Source organism: Paramormyrops kingsleyae, chromosome 13 (assembly GCF_048594095.1).
Source record: "Paramormyrops kingsleyae isolate MSU_618 chromosome 13, PKINGS_0.4, whole genome shotgun sequence".
Classification (NCBI taxonomy): Eukaryota; Metazoa; Chordata; class Actinopteri; order Osteoglossiformes; family Mormyridae; genus Paramormyrops; species Paramormyrops kingsleyae.
This window is the reverse complement of record NC_132809.1, coordinates 14,814,537-14,835,803: the sequence shown is the minus strand read 5'-3', so window position 1 is coordinate 14,835,803 and position 21,267 is coordinate 14,814,537. Positions and strand designations below refer to the sequence as shown.

General features: G+C 44.6%; 1 protein-coding gene across 1 annotated transcript in view; it reads right to left on the bottom strand.

Moving 5' to 3' along the window:
* The window catches only part of cspg4 (chondroitin sulfate proteoglycan 4), a 45,529-nt gene extending 27,881 nt beyond the window's left edge, over positions 1 to 17,648 (bottom strand). The window contains exon 1 of the mRNA XM_023822802.2: positions 17,365 to 17,648. Within this exon, the coding sequence (XP_023678570.1) occupies positions 17,365 to 17,434 (70 nt within the window). The 5' untranslated portion in view covers positions 17,435 to 17,648. The remainder of the gene's footprint in view (positions 1 to 17,364) is intronic.
* Between the last annotated feature and the right edge of the window lie 3,619 nt (positions 17,649 to 21,267).

Here is a 21,267-nt window from a genome sequence, read left to right as displayed (position 1 = left end):
CGGTAGCACAAAGGTGTCTGCGTGAGGCACTCAGATGGTTAAACCCCAAGCTCTGTAACGTCAGGCCGTCACCCTGCCCTCCACCACTTTCCAATGAAAAGCACGACCGTGAACGTTTATGCTTTGGTGCACCAAGGTACCCGCACCTCCCCGATTAAAGAGTCTCCCCCAGGATCCAGCTGTAAAATACCGCAGAGTGCATAAGCTCGGTACTCAGCACAGGACTCCGTGCCCCACCCATCGCCCCCTCCTGGATGCCTGTGGCATTGACGATTTAAGAGGAAGCTTGGGAATTACACCAGAGAAGGCGAAAAATACTTAGTCATTGTTATATCAGCCTAAACTGAATGGCTTCGAAGAAACTGAGTACTGTGTGTGGTGATTAATAAATGTAATGATGGTGCTCAAATGGGAAAAACAAAACGTTTTGGCTGAAACGTTCAAGGATTCAGCGATTCAAAGATTTGAGGTTTGATTAGTCACACGCAAGGTATACAGTCAGAATATAATCTACAGTGAAATGAACAGAAGTCAACTCTACCCCAATAAAAATAGTGAGCAATAAAGACATAAAAAGTAACAATATAATAATTTGTAGAGTAATAAATAAAGAACAGAAAGCTATACTGAAAAAAGACCAGAAATTTGCAAAACAGTTCAAATAAATGTGTTTGGTGCATGGGTAAGGAGTGAGAGTTGAGTTATAAGTGTTGATTAAGTGTTGCATAACGTGATGGCCTGATGTCAGAAGCTCATTCTGAGCCTCTCAGTTCAGCAGAAGCACTTTCCAGACCTCAGCCTGGAGAGGAGGTGGTTGTTTGGGCGGGTCGTGTCCCTGTTTACTGCCGTGTAGCGTGACCAGGGATGTTTCTCTGTATGCTATTTTACATCATTTTCCATTGCCGTAGCAGGGTGGACGTAGTCAGTTAATGGATTTATCCCTGTCCCCCCAATATTGAAGACACAGTGACGCCCTAGTATGAATGTTCTATGAATGCATTATGAAAGTTCACTGAATATCCTATGAATGCATTATAAAGGCATTATGAAGATGCAGTTAATGCAAAGTGTTACCAGTTTTTTTGTTAAACAACATAATTCAGTCAGCATTTTATCACCATCTCTGGTGCCTTGAGAGAACACAGCAGGCCCTTTATGACGGTAAATGGCCGTGCAGTTTACGAAGCAGGCTGAAAACTGATCATTGTGGTGGCACGCGCTAGCATGAGGTGGCATGCGACAGGGAGCTCAGATCGTATCACTGATGATGTTTCATGCCTCGAGCCTCTGGATGTGAGACCTGGGGAGGTTGCTCATAAAGAAGCTCTCTCACAACGGTGGGCCCAATCTGGGGCCCCGCCTTTGGGAGGCTTATCTTCACTGTACTCCCCACCCCAGTCATTTTCTGTGAGAGTTCCAGTTGCGGAGCTCCACGGCTCCACAATTTGCAGCTCTAGTAGAGGAACCAATCAAATTTCACAATATTGCATTGTTCTCTGTGCTGATGAGCCACTCAGATTTCAACTTCAACTTTCATCGCGCACACCAAATAACTTAATTGATGGAAAATTCATTCACAAATGGATAATACTGTCTAAATAAAAGCTGAGAGAAGTATTCCGTTGTAAAGCATACAATTTCAGAAAAATAATCTATGAAGACAATATTTTTAAAATATTTACAATCAAGAATACAGAACCATACATAAGAAGCAACAAAAAATACTAGACTGAAAACAAGTCTTTGTCTTTTCAAATCCTAACCCTAACCCTAAACTAACCTTACGATAACATTAGATTGCATTTGCATTAAGTGAAAATTTCTGTGGTATAATACCATAACATTTACATGGTATTGAAAAGACACTAACTTTGAACCTGCTTAATTTTTCCTCTCACTTTTTAATACTGCTCATTATTCATCAAAGCACTTTTATTTTAAACTTCAAGCTACTCTCAAACAATGTTAGATAAATTCATGCTACATAAACGCATAAATCAATTGGCCTTTCAGCGCAGCTCTGGAATTGGATACAAGTTCCGTCTTTCAAATCATGTGACAAAAATACACAATCTGATTGGTTGGCTGTGAATCATGGAGCTGTGGAGTTCTGCAGCTGGACTCTATTGCATTTTCCAGCTACTTGGCCGGGATGACCAAAATTGAGCAAGCTTCAGTAGTTGGGCTACTGTTGGTAGGCCCACCCTGTCCCATCTGTATCTCATAAGTAAAACAAATGAACCAAAAATGAACTTGGAGTGAGCAGAAAATGTGGAATCTGCAACTCAGATGAGACTCTGATAAAACATTCACGTTCATGTTACTTCTTGGGATGGTGGTGTATTGTCCCGACTCCTTATGAGAGCAGGCCTGAATGTTCTTATGCAGCAGCTACACTGATGCATTTAGTATGTTTTTCTCTAAAGTATCCCCCAGAGACAAGCCTGTTTTCTAATGGCTGCTGGATACTTCGTGACCTTGATAATGCCCACATTCCTCCTTATAGCCTACAACTATGTTCCTATTCCTAATGTTAATCCTCCATCAGATCTTAAACCAGTTTAACCATCCAGCCATTAAAAACAGGTCTATGAATTGCTCTCATCTTTCCTTAAATACTCCAAGGTCAAGCTATACTAACTCCTTTCCTGAATTAAGCTCCTTGTCTAAGTGACCTGTTGTCACCAAGAAACCTCAGATCTCATTCAGTGATGCAAAGGTAATTATACATATAAATTGATGTGTAACACTCATTCATTCATTCATTCATTCATTCATTTATTCATTCAAACTCAGGATCAATCTCAGAGCTGGGAAAATCCTGCAGATGATAAGGGGCAGATCCCAGAATATTAGCTGTGATCTCACATTACTGTATTAACACTTCATTACCCAATTGGTCAGCAAACCCCAATAATGCCGGCAACCCAAAGAATACCAGCCAGTTCCTTGTGGTGGACTGAGCTAGGGGAGAATCGGCTTGGAATGATATTCTACAGGACTTCTTTAGTACCTGGTTTTATTGGAAAAAAATCTTTAATTTTTATAAGGTTGTTGAAAGAAATGAGCTGGTTTTGAGAAACGGCATGGCATACAGAATAAACGCACAGCCCACAGATGGATCCAGCACATGCAGGAGAGCAGCACAGCACACATCTGTCTCTGCGGTTTCACACACAGCTCAGATGTTCTGGCAGTGCCCCTGGAGATTCATGAGCACATTCCTTCGGCCTGCTAGGGAGTGGTGTGGGTTTTTCCACGCAGTTTGCCTGAACGGTATTGACATTGCTGTTATCCTGTGACGAATGCATGTTCTGTGAGAGTGGGACCGTAATGTGGACATCCAGGGGGAGGACTGCAAACATACAGATGCTGAGAGGAATAGGGAATGAAATCGAAGAAGAACACCTCCAGTTCTCACAGCTCAAGGCCAGGTCTCATTCCAGCCAGGCCTGCTCTGACTGACTGACTGACGGTGACCCTATAGTTATAGAAAATGCTAGACTGTGTCCGAGTTACAATTATTGTTTGTAGCTGGATACTGGTGGATTTCTCTGGGAATATGCACCCTTAGACATACTGTCTCATTTTAAACTGAATTTTCAGAAGCAGTAAATTAAAGTCACCACCCGAAGGAATGGTGCAAACATTTTTGACAGGATTTGGGATTGTGAGTTATGGTATTTATTACACAACGCTGCTGTTTATTACATGCACAGTTAAATATGCGGAGTTAATCAACAACAGCAGAGACTTGGGTATAAAATGCCTCGCCCAAGACCACAGAGGCAGAGACTTGGGTATAAAATGCCTCGCCCAAGGGCACAGAGGCAGACTTGGGTATAAAATGCCTCGGCCAAGGGCACAGAGGCAGAGGTCTTGGTATAAAATGCCTCGCCCAAGGGCACAGAGACAGACTTGGGTATAAAATGTCCCGCCCAAGGGCACAGAGACAGACTTGGGTATAAAATGCCTCACCCAAGGGCACAGAGGCAGAGGTCTTGGTATAAAATGCCTCGCCCAAGGGCACAGAGGCAGACTTTGGTATAAAATGCCTCGCCCAAGGGCACAGAGGCAGAGACTTGGGTATAAAATGCCTCGCCCAAGGGCACAGAGGCAGACTTGGGTATAAAATGCCTCGCCCAAGGGCGCAGAGGCAGATACTTGGGTATAAAATGCCCCGCCCAAGGGCACAGAGACAGACTTGGGTATTAAATGCCTCACCCAAGGGCACAGAGGCAGAGGTCTTGGTATAAAATGCCTCGCCCAAGTACACAGAGACAGACTTGGGTATAAAATGCCTCACCCAAGGGCGCAGAGGCAGATACTTGGGTATAAAATGCCTCGCCCAAGGGCACAGAGGCAGATACTTGGGTATAAAATGCCTCGCCCAAGGGCACAGAGGCAGACTTTGGTATAAAATGCCTCGCCCAAGGGCACAGAGGCAGAGACTTGAAGCTGCAACCTCATCGAGAGCTTGGTTCGTAACTGAGATGTTACGTAATTCCTATATTCACGGTTGCTATGGCGCCTCAGTAGACGGCAGTGTGGCCTTACACACCCAGGGCTGGTGTGTGTGCGGTTCTTGTATGTTGTATCCTTCCTCCAGCAATCTAACACATACTTATGCCAACTGGCATCTTTAAATTGCCCATAGTGTGTGTGTCTGTGTGTGTGTGTCTGTGTTCCTTGCATTTTATTAACAGCGAGATGAAGTTCTTTGTTCTTTGTGAAATCAAGTTACTTGAAACCTCATACCCCAATCCAGTCAAATAATCATAACCAGGATAAGCAGTTGGAAGATGGATGGACAGCTGAGTTTGTGCAACTCAAGTAACCTGTTGCGTTTACGATCATTCAAAGTTACATGTAAGACCCCCTGTTCTGAATGTGGACTCAAAAGATCAAGCACACTTTAAGACTGAGAGCTTGTCTGCATCTAACAGAAGGGAGAACAAGGATGTTAACCTTCATGTGCTCAGGCAGATTGATCCAGGTAGTGAGTCTGTCTGAGTCACGGGCAGAATGACTCCTGGAGACGTGATCTGGGATGAATCAGTACTGTGAATCAGAATCACGGGTATGGAGTTTGACTGAAACATTTACTGCCTTTATGGAGAACATTAACTATAAGGAATAGAAATAATTCTAAGACTGATTCATCATTCAGTAGCTTTCTGAAATTCATGGATCACCTCTGATCGATAAATGTCACAGAATTGATTCATGGATCATTATCCCTTCTCTTTATTACATGTTATGTTAAACAGTCATGGAATGTACTGTGTTTTTTAAAAAGGCACATCTGAATGTACTTTGTATAGTATTTGAAAGCCAAAGTATTGACACATTGTTCAGCTTTGGAAAAAAAAAAAACAACCTTAGGCTAATAGAATAAAATCCTACTCGTGACAATGTTAACAAAGAAATCCCTTTTTAAAAAAAGGCCATAAATGTAATAATTTGCATCGAGGAGGAAGAAAATGATTTGTGGCTTTTCCCAGCATGCTCCACAGCCCACCTCAGCCATGCTAAGGTGTCCTTTTGTAATGTCAGACCTGAGTGACGGTGCACATGCCGGATGCAACACACTCACAAAGCAAAAAGAAAAAATCAGAAGAGTGGAAATCCTCAGCTTTGGCCTACATACAGACCCATCCATCCATCCATCCATCCATCCATCCATCCATCCAATCACCTTCAGGCTGCTTGTTCTCATTAGAGTTAGGATAATATTATTTCAGTTTATTTTTAAGTACTTATACAGTAACTCTCCCCGAGCCTCTCCAGAAAGATCAGGCAGCTGAAACTGCACAGCAGATGGACTCGACAGCAGTAAACGCTACACGGCTTTTCCCCGAAAGATGGTATGGAAGGACAGCCAGCAGACAGAAGAAAGGAAATGCAACACTCCTCGTGTAGCTACAGGAGAAAAAACCTCAGGGTCCAAGGCCAGCTGGCTTGCTAGTCAAACAAATAGCTATCAAGCTAATAAAGTATTATTAGTTGTTTAAAAGTATTAAATAAGTGTTTCTGTTTTATTACAGCTATAGTTAGGAGAGGATCAGTGCTCTTCTCTTTCACCCTTCATTGGCCAGCAGGTGGTGCTGGGTGGATCAGCCCTAGGAGAACCTGAGTTCCTTAGAAGAGCGTGTTAAGGAGTCGCCAAGAGCCTAAGAACAGCGAACTAGGGTGACTGACGACCAGGCAGAATGTAAACCGGCTCCAGCAGGCTTTCCTTTTGCCCTTAAAAGTAACCGGCAGCACGTTCATGCGATAGCCAAACATTCCTGCCGTCGCTGTTTGCTTTATTAGGACGGCGTCCTTCGCCGACGGCTCCACCCAGTCTGCTCCGTTATTCCACATTTTCACACATGCATTGGAATTCGACCGCAGAGATGCCGGAGAGGCTGACAGAACCCAGCTCTCTGCTTCATACTGTGGCGTTCATGCAAGAAGGTTGCAGACAGACAAGCTGATAAATGGCTTGTGGCAGAATTGGCAGAGAAGAGGTTCGGCAGAGGTGAAGCCTCTTACTCAAGTGCAACTTCAGTGGAACCAACAGGGACAATTCTGGCGGCATCTTTAATAGCATCTAAAGTATAAATTTACAAAAAAAAAAAAAAACAGGTGGGGTTTGCATTTCAAAGTAAGAGAATTAACACAGAACAATATATTCACAGTGGCAGGAGATTCCTCCACTGGAGATGAGTCTTGAGCCTACTGTTTACTATACTGGGCATCGTTACTGCTAATGTGATGTCATTCCTGAGGTGACCAACCCTGGAGTTTAAATGACAACATGACAAGTACCTTGCTTACATTGAGCTGCTGATTGGTACCACTAGATGGCAGGCATGTTTACATATTAATGGACCAGTGTAAACCTCCTATTCCAACTACTAAAACCAGACAAATCTAGATTTGGTGGAATGTTCCACCAAAATTATGACTTCATTTGCTTTTGAGGCCACCCCAGTTGTGATACAGGATTATTTGTAAACAACCATGTGGTCTCCACCTTTCGCCCATCTTTGCAAAGCTGGTGGTTTCAGTTCCTGGAAGTAGAGTGAGAGTGGTGTGCATCAATTGACCAATAGACAGGAAAAACAACAGTTTGAGTAATGTTCATAGATAACGTCGATGTTTCATTCAGAAAAGAGGTGGGGCTGTGTGCATTTGCAACAACAGCACTCTGTCCTTCATTTCTACACTCCTTTTGACCTGCTGAGATTAGTCTGTATTCCTCAGAAATGGTGCTGGAACGTGAATGTCTAGGTAAATGTGTGGTGTGCAAGGACACAAAAGAAAAAAAACGAATAGTCATATAAAATTTAAGTTGTGGAACAAGAATGTGGCCATACATCTGTGGCTTCCCGTATCGGCTTAACACTAATGACTAGGCTAATGACAGCCTTAACACAAAGTAAAGGCTTTGCAGAGCCTGAGCACTCACATGGTTCTTCAAGGATCCAGGAACCTGAACTGGTGAAGGTGAACAGTGAGGTGTGCCTTCAGTGATTGTGGAGCAGATGTTCTGGAGATCCTGAGAGCAGCGGCCGTGCATTTCCACAGATGGGGGGGGTTACTCCCGGGAGGCAGTCAAGTTACTCGTCCCCAATGTGAAAGGTTACTGCTCACCTCAATGACAGGATGATCAGCCATAACGCTTTGCATGAATACCAGCTCAATATACCAATGCGCAACTGGCTCGCAGGAACCATGTAAGATAAAATATATGAATATTTTTTCAGGTCTGTTTTGTGTTTTAATCTGTAAGCTGGTCCACGTGTTATGAAACCGCTCTGTTTTTGTCGTGTATCGCTAACTCCAGTGAACACCTTTAATTCCATAACAGGCCGCAGTTGAGCATAAACAGCCTGATGAAACGGTAGGAATGCATTTTCTTCACATACTGGACCACAGTCAAATAAGACTCACGCAATATGAATCTAGGCTGAGAGAAATGAATTCTGATGGAACCAATGAAAACTACCTGTTTTTAATCAGCAATATATCGTAATAGAGAGGCTATTGTTAGGGGTAATGAGCTGTCTTGTAAAGAAAGCGTAAGTGATTTAGTATGAATTTACTTTAGCGTTAGCACCAGCTAAGACAGTGACTCAGTCCCCCTGACCACTGTGCTGCCCATTCATTTTGCACTCTGTTCTTGCTGGGAACATAAAATCACCCGTGTAGAACTGCTGGTTGACAGCCTTGGGCTGAGCGTTGAGACATGGCTTAATTACACGTACGTGGCATGGAGCAGGGTGCGTGGAAACCTCAGTGACACCATGGTGACTCTGAAACATATAAATCTTGGCTAATGACAGACAGATGCTGGGTCTGACTATCAGGACAGAGCTACCCTGGATGACTTTGCAAGCCACCCCAACACAACTGGACCACACCCAGCTTTCCTCCCCCCCCCCGGGACAGCAGCCGGGTGCCATCCATGCCTCGATTTGTGGGCGTCTGCGCTCCCCCCCGTCCCGACTGCCTGAGGACACTGTTGTTCCCTCATACCTCATCTACCAGTAGCTTGTTAGGAGGTCACCATGAACTTTAATCCTTTTGCTCATGTTTCTGAGTGGGATGGAATGCTTGTAAATGTGTGTGGTGGGGGGGCCAGTATCTGTTCTCTCCTGCTTTTCTTCATCAGTGATTGCTGAAGCTGCCCCCAGGGGGGGGCGTGCGTCCCGCGACTGTACCTCTACCGAGCGCTGTGCCACCATTCTGCCTAGACCTCTGCGGCCACGACTCCTCTCTTCACGGACTGGTGGGATACAGGGGTGCAGGTGGCTCTGGCGCAGGAAGGTGGTCCTGCTTGGGGCGGGGTGGTGTAAGAGGCACACATCAGCAAAGCCATTTTTGGGGGAATGGCTGGAGAATGAGTCTTTGTATGGATAAAAAAAAAAAAGGCAAAAAAAGAACACAAGTTTCCGTTGCCCCACCGACGCCGGGCCCCACCAATCCGGCATCAGTACAGCTGGAAAGAAATCGTCAACGGCTAAAAGAGGAGAAGGCGAAAGGAAAAAGAGAGGCGGTTTTATAAATGAAATCACACTTTGCGGCAGAGGGATCCTTCCAGAAGCCAGCCAGGCAGCCTCATTTCTCAAGGCCCGTGTCTGGCCCTGTGACAAGGGCGTTGGCTTCGTCTCCAGAGCTCTGGGCCTCGCTTGCTGACAGTGAATTTCTGTTTATTTTTACCCACTTAGTCATCTGAGTCTGCCGGCCGCAGGGGAGGCCCATTGGCGCTGGACCTGCCCGGTAGCAGGGCGCTCCGTGTACAGCCGCGTGTACCAAAATCCAGCCCCCTCCCCCGCTGCGTTTACCGCGAGGGCCAGATACCGATACGTAAATGTTCAGAGTTGCCAACTTTAGTCAGCTGACTGGAGTGAGCTTTTCAGTTTGAGACAGTTCTGCACATGCATGTACGTAACAGTTTAATTACCCTGTAAGTAGTCTGTAGGGTTTGCAAACTACCCCACGCTTTTGATGTAGCTAATTTTAGGTTTATAATGGAATTATATGGATTTGCCATAAGATTTCTTGCATGAGAGTCAGAACCAGTCTCACACCAGATGCCCGGCAGTCGGTGACCCAGAATGTTATTATCTGGAGTGATGCTTTGATCTTTTTCCACTTCTCAGGCACGGAAGCTGTATGGCCCAAAGTCTCCTACCACCCTGCGTCTGTCTATATCGTGCGTATTTATATACAGCAGGATACAGGAGAAACAAAGCCCCGATCTTGCATCATGCATTCCAGGCCGGCAAACCGTGAACATGGGCCTTGACCCGGCTGCTGTCAACTTCCTGGACAGCTGTGGCGGGAAAATATCATCTGCTGAAGGCCTCCCTGCAGCGGTAAAGCTGGAGACCTCACCCCCCTTTCACCTACACTCCCAAGCTACAGACACAGAATGTTTTTTACGCTACAAGATTATTGACTAAATCTGAGTCTAACATAAAGAACTGGGTCAGATACATGCATGTTTTTAAAATGCAGGTACCTGAATATGAGTACAAAGACAGACTTGGGTGAAATTTTTAAGTAATATTTTGACGTCAAGGTTCTGTTGCTTGGAATTAATTCCATGAAATATTCTGTTTTTAAAATTGAATTTGGTATTGTAGATGAAATTCGTGAAATTTAGGTACAAGAGCAGACACACAAAGCATTTTGCTCTATTGGGAGATTCAAACAATTCTCAGAGCAGGAGCAGAGTGAGATCAGACCAGACCGTAACCCAGCAAGGCGACTGTCCTCGCATGTGCTTGAAAGCTTCCACGCTGTGGGGCAAATGCAAACAGAGATGTGATCACAGGCCTGGCCGAGAGCCGACCGATGGGCCTGCTTCCTGTTATGATTACCGGCAAGGTCCTGACCACATCTCTCTTGAAGGATTAAACAGCTAATGTATGGGTCCTACTCTGGGATTTACACGTTCCCCTCCCCCAGACCTTAGATAGGAAGCCACAACTGGGATTACGGTGGTGCTGAGGGATGGATTAAATAGATCCGGACTGGAGAGTTCATGACTCAGACTCAGATAACTGCCCCTGTGACAAAACACTTCAGCAATGTTTTAAGATGCGATCTGAACGGCTGGCAAAGGACCCCAGGATCTTCTCCAGAAGTTATCTGTAGTGTTCCATAGCCCATCTATTGGCAGGCATTAGCTTGTCGGAGTCAGCAGCTGAGTCCAACTAGGCTCTTTCCCATTGGCTGTGGGCAGAGCCTCTGTCTGGAGGAAGTTCACAGAGCTCTTGAACTCCTCTCTGCGTGATGTTCAGCTAGATTCCTGCCCTTTTCTCATGTTGAACATGAGGTGCTTTCTCTTCATTCTTCATCTGTCTATATTTTATGAGATGGATAAACTACCATAATCCCGTAACTTTGTTCATAGTTCTATACTCCCTGTTTCTCTTTCTTTAATATACTTTGTATATATAGTGTTTGGCTGTTATTATAAAGTATTGTTTCATAGCAGTTTAGCTGCTTAAAGTATGACTGTTCTAGAGATAATTGTTATCGTTTCAGCAGCAGACGGCAACAAATAGCCAGTCTTTCGCTGTGGAGGGACGTATGAATTCAGCTCATTTTCCTTGCTGCAGGGTCTTTGGAAGCCCAGACTGCACTCTTCCCAAAATAACTTTTTCTCTCCCCTCCGCTGATTCCCTAGATTTCCTCTCCATGGATAGGCATGAACGACATACACCCAGCAGTTCCTTTTACACAGTGGGCCTGACCATTTTTGGATTGCAATAAATGCTAATTTAGAGTTAGCCTGATATTATATCATGCACTGGTCACAGGGAAAAGCTGACTTAAATTCCACTGCGAGAACTGAGGCTAGCAACTTATTAAATGTTCTGCGTCCGAGGGGATAGTCTGCCCTGACCTTTCAGAAGACAGAGTTGGAAAGAGGAGTTATTTAAAGCCAGTGTGATTCACAGGTGACGTAATAATTTTAACCGCTGACAGAGAAATTTGTGCTAACAGTCCCACCCACCATGCTTCAGACAGGAAGCTCCCTCCATTCTTCTTCTCGTGGCACAGCTTCATATTCCCCTGGTATCTATTCAGGACCATCAGCTACCAAAGTCTGGATCCTTCTCGATGCTGCAGAGCCTCTGCTTTGGACAGCACTCCCACGAACTCTCTGGGACCTTTCAGGCTAGTTTGTGGACTCAGGGGGACGAGGAGCCACCCTTGACGTCCAGTTGACATCACAATGCAGTGAGTGACGCTGGTCCAAGATCTCCTACACTTTCCCATTTCTCCTCAGTCAGCAAGTGTCAATGACGGTCCTTCAAAGAAGGGGGGGCAAAGTTACGGTTCTCGTACCCGGAAGCGCCTTGTGACTGGACCCTGATAAGCCTTTTCTCCTTTGTTTTCATCTTGGGTTTTCCTAACAGCAAGCGCTCTCTGAAGAGAGGGTCCAGCCTTGTGCTCCTTTGTAACTGATCTGGTTATAGTAGGTCTAAGAAAAAAAAACTATTTCTAATATAATTTCTAATGTTTCAAAAATCTTGGTGTGGGAGGTAGGGCCACAGTCTGTCCTGGGAGATCAGTCAGGTGACCAGGCTTGTAAAATTTTCAGCCCACGCGATTCTCGCTTGCTTGTTGACTGTCTGCAATCAGCCTAAGGCCCCGGTGGAAGCCTGTACAGTGAGTACTTTTTATTCAGCTTTATAATTTCCCATGGGCCCTCTTTCATTTGTTTGGACTATTGTGCAGTTCACCTCCTTCTCCCGACCCCAAAAGGGAAAGGTCCGTTATAAAGTCGGGGTCCGCTTTCCCAAACTTTCCGTGTCACGTGGCTCTGGCTGACTTTCCCACACTCAGCTTGCCTTTGAAGAATCTGTGCTATCACCTCTTGTAGACGTCTCTCTCGTTCATGCTGAGCATTTCTCTCTTTGCTTGTCTTCAAAAGCAGCACCGGATATGTGGCAGAGAGTTACTCACAGGGTTGGTTATATGGGAATATGTGTAAAAGCGGTGTGTCAGACGTGTTTTAGCGGATATGGCAGTCTCATGCTCACGTGAGGCACACGGACACATGAGCCACCCCTGTGCCTTATTCCCAGGGAGTTACTGTGCTACTTTTAGACAGGAGAGTGGGGGAACTCGTGTGAGGTCTCTGACTTAAGTGGGAGAAACGCTCCACCATATCTCACACCTCTCACCAGCTCCAGGCCTGGTGACCCCATGCAGGCCTTCACCATATCCAGCCAGTGTTTACCTTTCCATGTTTATCCGTGACAATTAATTCTTTTAAACGGATACATCCAGCTGAATCATAACCTTCGGTTCTTGGTAGAGGAAGCCCTTGTTGGGTTTTCCAAGTAGAGAAGTATCAGATATTAAGTCATTCAGGTGTAAGGAATAGCACCAGGGGGCTGATTTTCACATTGATCTCTCAGACGCTTTTGAGTTCACACTTGCACACTGTCGGGAGATGCAGTCGCGCCAATACTAATTTATAAAATGAGTACCTGACTGTAAATGCAATGTTTATTTTGGGTTTGAGTCAGTAAAGTGCTCGAGCACAGGACCGGCTTTGCCCTCTCGGGGGCCCTAGGCAAAGCTGTATATGGGAGGCCCCCTTACCAAGAAAATTGATGATCATTTCACTTCCTAGCAATGCAGGTAATTTGGGGGCCCAGGCAACAACCTATTCCGCCTGTAGCTAGAGCCAGTCGTACTCCAGCCTCTACTCAGTAGTGCCTAAAAATGGATGCTAGGGGAATCCTTCCTTAAATAAGATTCATTATGATAATAATCAAGCTGACTTGCAGGATTGCCTTCTGTGAACGGGGTACCAGGTTTGTCTATATTAGGAGGCCCTGTGGAAGGGTCTTTCGTTAACAGTTTAGGATTTTAGCAAAACCACATGGCAGATGTGAGTCAGAGATCCCAAACGTACCTTGACACCTTTTATAAATCAGACATGCATATTTATAAGAAGGGATAATTTAATTAATGATTATTTCTGCAGGGACTATGCAAGCCATTAATAATACTAACCTTTTAGATGTTTATGCTTCCTGTACGATACATACGATGATGATCTTCGATATTAATCTCTCTGTAATTTTGTTTGTTTGTATTTTAAAGCAGCTTAAATTCTGTGGCCTAATTTCTTCTGCTAACAGACCCCTCCCTCTTAACCCCACAAAAAAAAATCAGGAATACTTATATAAACCGACAGAGCTGCTGTAGCTGCCAGCACTCTTACTGTTGTCACGGATTCAAAAACCTCTGGAATTAAACCACAAGTGAAAGCATCTAATGTTTGCAGATGTGGTGTTTGGAGTGGCTGTGTTTTATCTGACGTGCAGCCTGTTGCTGCTCTCCAGCTGAGGTTCCTCATGCCTCAAAATATCCCCAAGTGCTCTCATCTCGAATGAATGTGCGGGACTGTTATGGTTAATTTGAGAAGTGCCAGCTGCCAGTCTACCAAGCTGATAAAAAGGGAGATGGAATGTGGGCTCGGAGAAGAATGGATCCATGGAACTGGAGTATGGCGGCTGCTTCGCTCTTCTTGATCTTCGACAACATTACAGTGGCGAATCAATGCACTGATAATATTTTGTGGTGTCTGCTTTCAGAATAAATGAAAGTTGCCTCTGCGATTATCGTGACAACCTGCCCCACCCATTAGAGGGCTCTGTGTCCCAGCTGTAGCCTTGGGGATCTGATGAGAGCAGGATGATGGTGACAGTGCTCACTGTTAGCATGCTGTGTAGCCACTGCAGATCACTGTCTGAACTGAAATTCAGCGTCTCACGTGCCCCTGTGACCCTTTTCCAAGAGAACTGATCATAAATACGAGGGAGTTTATATGACTCTTATGACTTTACATTTCTATTAACATTCTATTTACATTCTTATTTCTATTATTCCTCTGCTGCTTCTGAAATGTATTGGGTCACAGTTCAGGTTTGTTCCAGCAGAGGGCACCAGAAAATGGCTGAATCAAGTCCTCTGCGTTGGACTCCAGAAGCAGTGAGATAGTTGTTCTAGTGCTGGCTTGCTTTTAGAAATTCCAGATTTATTGTAAATCCCACAGTAGTTCAACTGAATTGGCGCCTTCTGTCTTTGCCATCCTTCACATACCGACTTATTGTTTCCCGCACCAGGTCAGCCCAGGATGAAAAGGCCATGCCCAACGTGTGGCCACCTGAAGCGGTGATGCAGGCATGGATCTACCATCTACCTCCACCTCAGCAGGAGCACATCTGTCGCTGACACACTGACGATGGCTAAAATACTGTTATTACTGTCATTTATTACATATTTGACAAGACACTGACTGTATTTATTAAGATAAAACAATAGTTAACGTAACAGAACTGGTAGCATTAGTCTATCCATCTTGTAAATGTTATGTTTATTAATTCTGACTGCAGAGAGAGCTTTTTTTTTTTTCTTTCCACATTTTTGTTCAGTAACACACAGGCCCCTTGTGCTGGCCCTAGAGAGCCCTGTCCCCAGCCCGTGGGGGCATCATTATATTACCAACCGCACGCCTCGGTACAAACGCCGTTCTGAAGCTGGGGAGCTACTTTGATTTGCGTTGCCTCCAGCGTGCCTGGCCACAACATCACAATAGGGAAGCCATGATCCCATGAGGCTTCCGCACAAGAGAAGTATTTTCCACAGACATGCTGTCATACTTGTGTTTCCATAAAAATTTATTCCTTGTTTAGTGAAATAACTGGCAGCTCCCTTTTAACGCAAAAGAGGTCCAAAAACCCAAATGGTTTACAGTGTTGATGAGTATCACATCCATGCTACTGGGCTTCCAGATCCTTCCAAGAAGGATCCTCAGTGGTTTTTGAATAACGTGTTTTCACTACTGAGCAACCGCTGACCACGCCCCACAAAACCCAGAAGGAACTGATGCCATTTCTTAGCAGATTGTGACGGTAGGGATGGATATGGGTGTGTGTGTGTGTGTGTGTGTGTGTGTGTGTGGGGGGGGGTCCTCATTTGCACTGAGGACACTGTGTGCAGTTTCCTCACCTCCAGCACAGATGGAGCCCCAACAGAATGACTGGAGGTTGGCCGTAGAATTTTTAATGACCTGACTTTTGGTGTCATGTTCAAAGGTTCTGGAAAGGAACCAGGGATAGACCGTGGTCTTTATGCAACTGAGATCTGAACAAACAACGATGCACAAAGAATTGGAACAAAGAAAGGGCTCTTCAAGCACAGTAATTTGATTTGTATGGCTTGTGTCGTGGCCAATGTCCGATACGCTGACTGACAGAGCAGCTCAGCCATATCAGAAAATTAGTAATTATGTCATTACTGCATAATTATATTATTGTCCTTGGTCCAAAAACAGTCCAGGTGATGAATTACATCAAAAACACTTGAATTTTGGTTTTAAAAAACATTTTTCCCTGCAGTAAGCCAACGCTTGAAAGTGTCAGTGAACAGATGGGTCTTCCCACCTAGACAGGTCAACGTAGGAATGCACCAGAATTCATTGCTCAAGTACGTGTAGAAGTTGTTGATGTCACTGTAAAACTGTGAAACTAATGGCAACTGAATGAAACAGTGCCATGAAGTCTAAGAGAATCTTGTACGATGAATACCACCAGAAAAAGAAATCAGAAAGGTTACAAGGGAGTCAGGAATGGAGCGAGCAGCCGTGGGCTGACACCTCGGGGACAGGGCATGCACGCCTTTGTTTTTCCTGCGTTTATGATTAATTAGCCCCGATTAGCTGCGCGCTGAGTAGATTTAGCCAATTTTGGCTAAACTAAACATATTACTGAAGACAAGGAATCACTGTTTATGGATATTACACAGGCAAGTTTGTGTTGATTGAAAACTTACACAGAAATGACAATAATAAATGAGAAACTGCCTCAGCTGTATTTGTCCTAATAAAATATTTTCCACAATCTAATTCTTACTGACAGCTAAACAAACCAAGAAGCATTAGCACCAAATTAGCATTTAATAACACAGGCACGTCAATAACCACAGTGTAGAATGTACTGTATATAGGCCTACGTTTATGGAATTTATGTGTTAGCACACAAATTCAAACGAATCAGCAATACAATTGGTTTAACACTAATTAAAAAAAAATAATCTGACTATCAATTCAGTCAATAGGTCCATTAAGGGTAATTAATTAAGAGCGGATGGGCATGGAGACTCACACGCCCACTGCTAGATCAGGAGGTGGGTGAGCCTTTGAAAGGCTCCTCTCTGTCCTCCGAGAGTTCCTTCCTCCCAGACCACCGCCCCAATGCACCAAAGGAGCCCCACGCATGCATCCCGGATCTCCGGCAAGCAACCGTGAGCAGCGGCTGAGCCCCTGCATGTAAATCATCCAGGAACACAGCCCCACTCTGTGCTCTGCCGTCCGGCACCCCCTCCCTGAACAACTTCAGTCCTTTCCTGCCTGCATCAGCCAAGACGCCCACACCTCCACACGCCCCCCCGCCCCCCCCCCCCCGCCAAGTCCCTCCATCAGATGAATGAGCCTTTCACCGTGGAGTGTGGGACACCTCAGCCTGTGTTTGGCCGTGGCACTGTGCCCCGATCCCTGCACCCTACAAAACCATCATCCAAGCCCCCTTTGCTCCACCATGGGCCACCACCTGGAAGCCCTCCATCCTGCAGAAGGTGGAGGTGCTCCTCTAGATTATGAAGCTGTCATACACCCCTAAAGCACCAGACACCTTGCTGTAGCTGAGCATGCGAAATGGAAGCACTTTTGAGAAGAGAAAGAGCACGACCAGCAGGAGTGAGGACTCTGCTGTAGCACTTGGTTAAAGTCCTTTCCAAATGAATAATTTTCATGCGTGCAGGATATTCCGGTGCACTTACCTCCAAGGCTGGTCCAGGGCACGAGGAGTAGAGCCAAGAGGGCACTGAGAAGCAGACAGCAGGATCTCATACTGGCAGCCGCTGTAGAGAGTCTCCTCAGTCCTCCATTCAAATAACTGCTTTCCAGTTGGGGCCAGGAGCTCCCTGCAGCTGGTTTTCATGAACGGGGCAGGGGGAGGGAACGCAGAGGGGCTGTCCCGTGCCCAACAGCCCTCCCCTCGTGCACTCCCAGCAGTGAGACGCCCTCCAAGGAGGGGGGAAAAAATAATAATTCTAACAGGCTTCTCTGTCTCTCTGTCTAACTGTGTCTCTCGAATTACAGAGTCTGGCCACTCTTAAAGTCGAAGGGACAATTTTGTTCCTCCTACAGTCAGAGCAGTGACTTTCTGAGTGGCGTGGGGACCAGACTTGTAAGGAAAAGGCGACGGCTGTGAATGAAAGTGCTTCTGCGTGTCTCGGGCGATTAGGATCACTTCCGTGGTGCCTTCTTTGGGGTGGCACCAGTAATGTGGTTTTATTTGAAATGCAGATTCATTACCATAATGAATGGTTTGAACTGCTAAAATTATGGGGCAAAATGCAATAATCGCCACAATATGCAGAATATTTCCAATGAATGTCTCGCAACCAAGATACATGGATTGTAAAAGAAACCTCACGAGATGTTTTGTTGGGATACGAATAATCAAACCTTAATAGTGATAACAACAGCAACAACAACAATAATAATTATAATAATAATACCGTCCACCCTTCTGCATGAATTTCCCCAACCTGGTTGCGATATACGTCTCGGACTGGCACAGGAAATCAAATGGGAACTTTTTGGGAATTTTGCGAGAGCCGCAGACGAGCATATGACACATAAAACATTTAGTCACCCATAAATGCATAAAATGCATGTATAGTGCTAACCTAGAGGACACCAAGTGCCTTTACAGCAGCTTCTCGCAGTGATCTCACAGTGATCTTAGTATCTCACATTTCTTGTATCTCATCGCTTCGCTTACCAAGGGGACCACAATTTTTACATGGCTTTCTAGATCACGGGAAGGGTTGACTATAGTAATAATAATAATAATAGTTTAAATACATTTATAATGAAGTTACACTTTTAGGACAATCGTCTGTATTTTTCAGCATTTAAATTGGTTGTGGGAGATTTCTGAGTATATCAGGGAAATCAAATCGCTAGTTGGAACTGGCTTCTTGAAGTACCAAACAAGACAATAAAACATTACATTTACCATGTTTCAAAAACAAACCATTTGCATTCAAAATGGGTGACACAGAACCATTTGTCTGAGCTGACTTCTTGTATACATCTGTCTAAGCTGAACTGTCCAAACAAATTCGAGAGTAAAACACTGTGATTTACTGCTTCAGCTGATGGTAGTTCTTAGCGACCGGCTGATCAAGTTTATATCCATAAATAACTTTCCCTTAGGCTGTTATAATTTGGTTTAATAGCAGCTACTGTGGTCCTAGTACTATACAGGGTAATATGTGAAGGTGAGACGTGTAATGTCATGGGTCAGGACACTCAAGTTACAATATATAGACAAAAATAATCTCAGCATTGTATCAGCTGAGAGAGGGAAGCGTGGAGGAAGATTGTCAGTTTTACTTTTCCCAGTGCACACCTTGATGTACAGGTGACACAATGTTATGGGTATTTTTCTGATCTGCAGGTAACTGGCAGGTAATTAGAATACACGCACATGTGACCCAGGGACCAAATAAGCCCAATTCCCAACCTTAGCGTGACCTTTGTGGGGCATCCATAATAGGCTCCGGAGTGTGTTCATCACACATCCTTAGTATGCTTCTGTCTCACATTTACTCTAGGAATTGAGTGCAGGTCTTGTTCTCGCTCCTGATGCAGTAATTAGGGAACGGTGGAAGCTGCAGGAGGCTGGATAGTGTCAGGGGGGGTCTGGCCAAGTCACGCTCTGGCACACTCACCAGCACCAGAAGCTACATGTGCAGCTCGCTCACTGGGGGCAATTAGAAAATAGAAATAAGAGTGAGCTCATTTGTTGCTTGTACCTGATAGCTACTAAGGAGATATTTTTAAAGGAACAGAGCGGACCAACTACAGCCTGGTATTGCTGATGTGACCCCACTGGTTACTGGCCGTGTGAACCAGCAAGAGGCACGGTGGGGGCACGGGGTGAGGGTTGGGGGAAGTCACCCATGCAGGTCATTCATCACGGAACTTGTACTACAGTGATGAAGCCCAGCTGGCCCTGATAGGATTACGATGGAATAGTGATACTTTAGTGATCCCTTGGGGAAAGTCTCTTTTCTCCTATCCAGGTAAGATCACATTTGGGGGGGGGGGGGGGGGGGTGTCACAGCACAGAGTCAGCCCACATGCATCACTCCTGGAGCAGTTAAGGGCCTCGCTCAGGGGCCCAACGGCAGAATCAGTCTGCTGGCCCTGGGATTTGAACCAGCGACCTTCTGCTCATGGGCAAGACCTAACCCACTAAGACACGTTCATGTATATTCATAGAAAGAACGTACACTTATAAAGTGACTGATTAATTTTTTTGTTTGATGTAATTAATTGGATTATGATAAATTTTAAAGTAAATGTCTCGATGCTTTTTTTAAATGGACTTTAATGTAGTGGTCATCTTAGGTCGAAAACGTTATTCTTTATGTCGGCAATTTAAAACAATTGACCACTTCTATGAAATGAATGACGGTAGAATGTTTATGCATTAAACTGGTACACAGGTTACCGATCACGGTAAAACAGCCGTGTGGCTCCTGACGTCCGTCCACTTCTTTATTTTTCACATTCAAAAAACAAACTTTATTGCTCCTCTGACACATACCCCTTACGGCAGTCGCAAACCAAAAAGCTAACCGGAGAAGCACTTTCTTGTAAGATACGCTAATAAAACTCAAATTATAATGGCAGGTTTAACACAAAATATGCTAACCATTTACTTAAACAGAAAATACATCATTCTATATAAATGGCGCTTACGCTTGACCTCTGTTTTTAGTTGCTTTTTTTAGATGTTAATGAAGCATTGTTTTTGGTTGAACTAGCAAGCTCTTAAATAAGGTACATATATTAACCTATTTAGTCTGTGTTGAATAGATTATCATGGGTAACACATAAGAATTAAAAATAAATGTAAAATAGGAAAGAATTATAAGTATTTAGTTTTCGGTTAAAGCTCTGTGTACATTTGGAAACCTCAAAAGGAGAATCTATAGAAGGAAGTCCTGTAACTGTTTACAAAATGTTTATAAAACTATCATATGAACCATGACTGTTTCCTTTTTTTACACTAAAGATAGTGCACATTCTGCTGGTACTTTAAAATAGTTTGTTGTCATGCCAACGTGAATTTGAATGGATACACAATACAGAGAAATGGATTCTGCACAACTGTGAACTGCACCGTGCAGAATTGCCTGGAGATGCAGCCTGAAAAGTTTACAGAAAAATGTCATAAACACGCACAGATGGCCTTTTTAATGTCAAATTACCCGAGGCTTTTATCACACTTTTATGAAAAACAGAACTAACTAACTAACTTTGAGCCCTTTATGTCACGGGAATGTAACATATCCCTGGTGTTTAATGACAGAGGAGCCAAGTTTGTGAAGCGGGAAATACAGGCAAGCTGGAGGCACATTGCGTGAGGGGGATGCCACTCTGAACGGCTCTGTGCTGCATGTGTTTTCCCACAAAATCGGCGCCTTTGGCCCCAGACATGCTGCTGATGAATCCCCTGAGGCAACAGCAGGTGGCAGCATTGAGTCGTTCAGTCCAGATGTCAATGCAGCGTTAGAAGTGACCATTTCTGTTCCTGTTTGATCAGGTGATTACTCTTCCCTCTCATTCTCTGCGCAGAAACGCTGCCCTGCATATAAGTT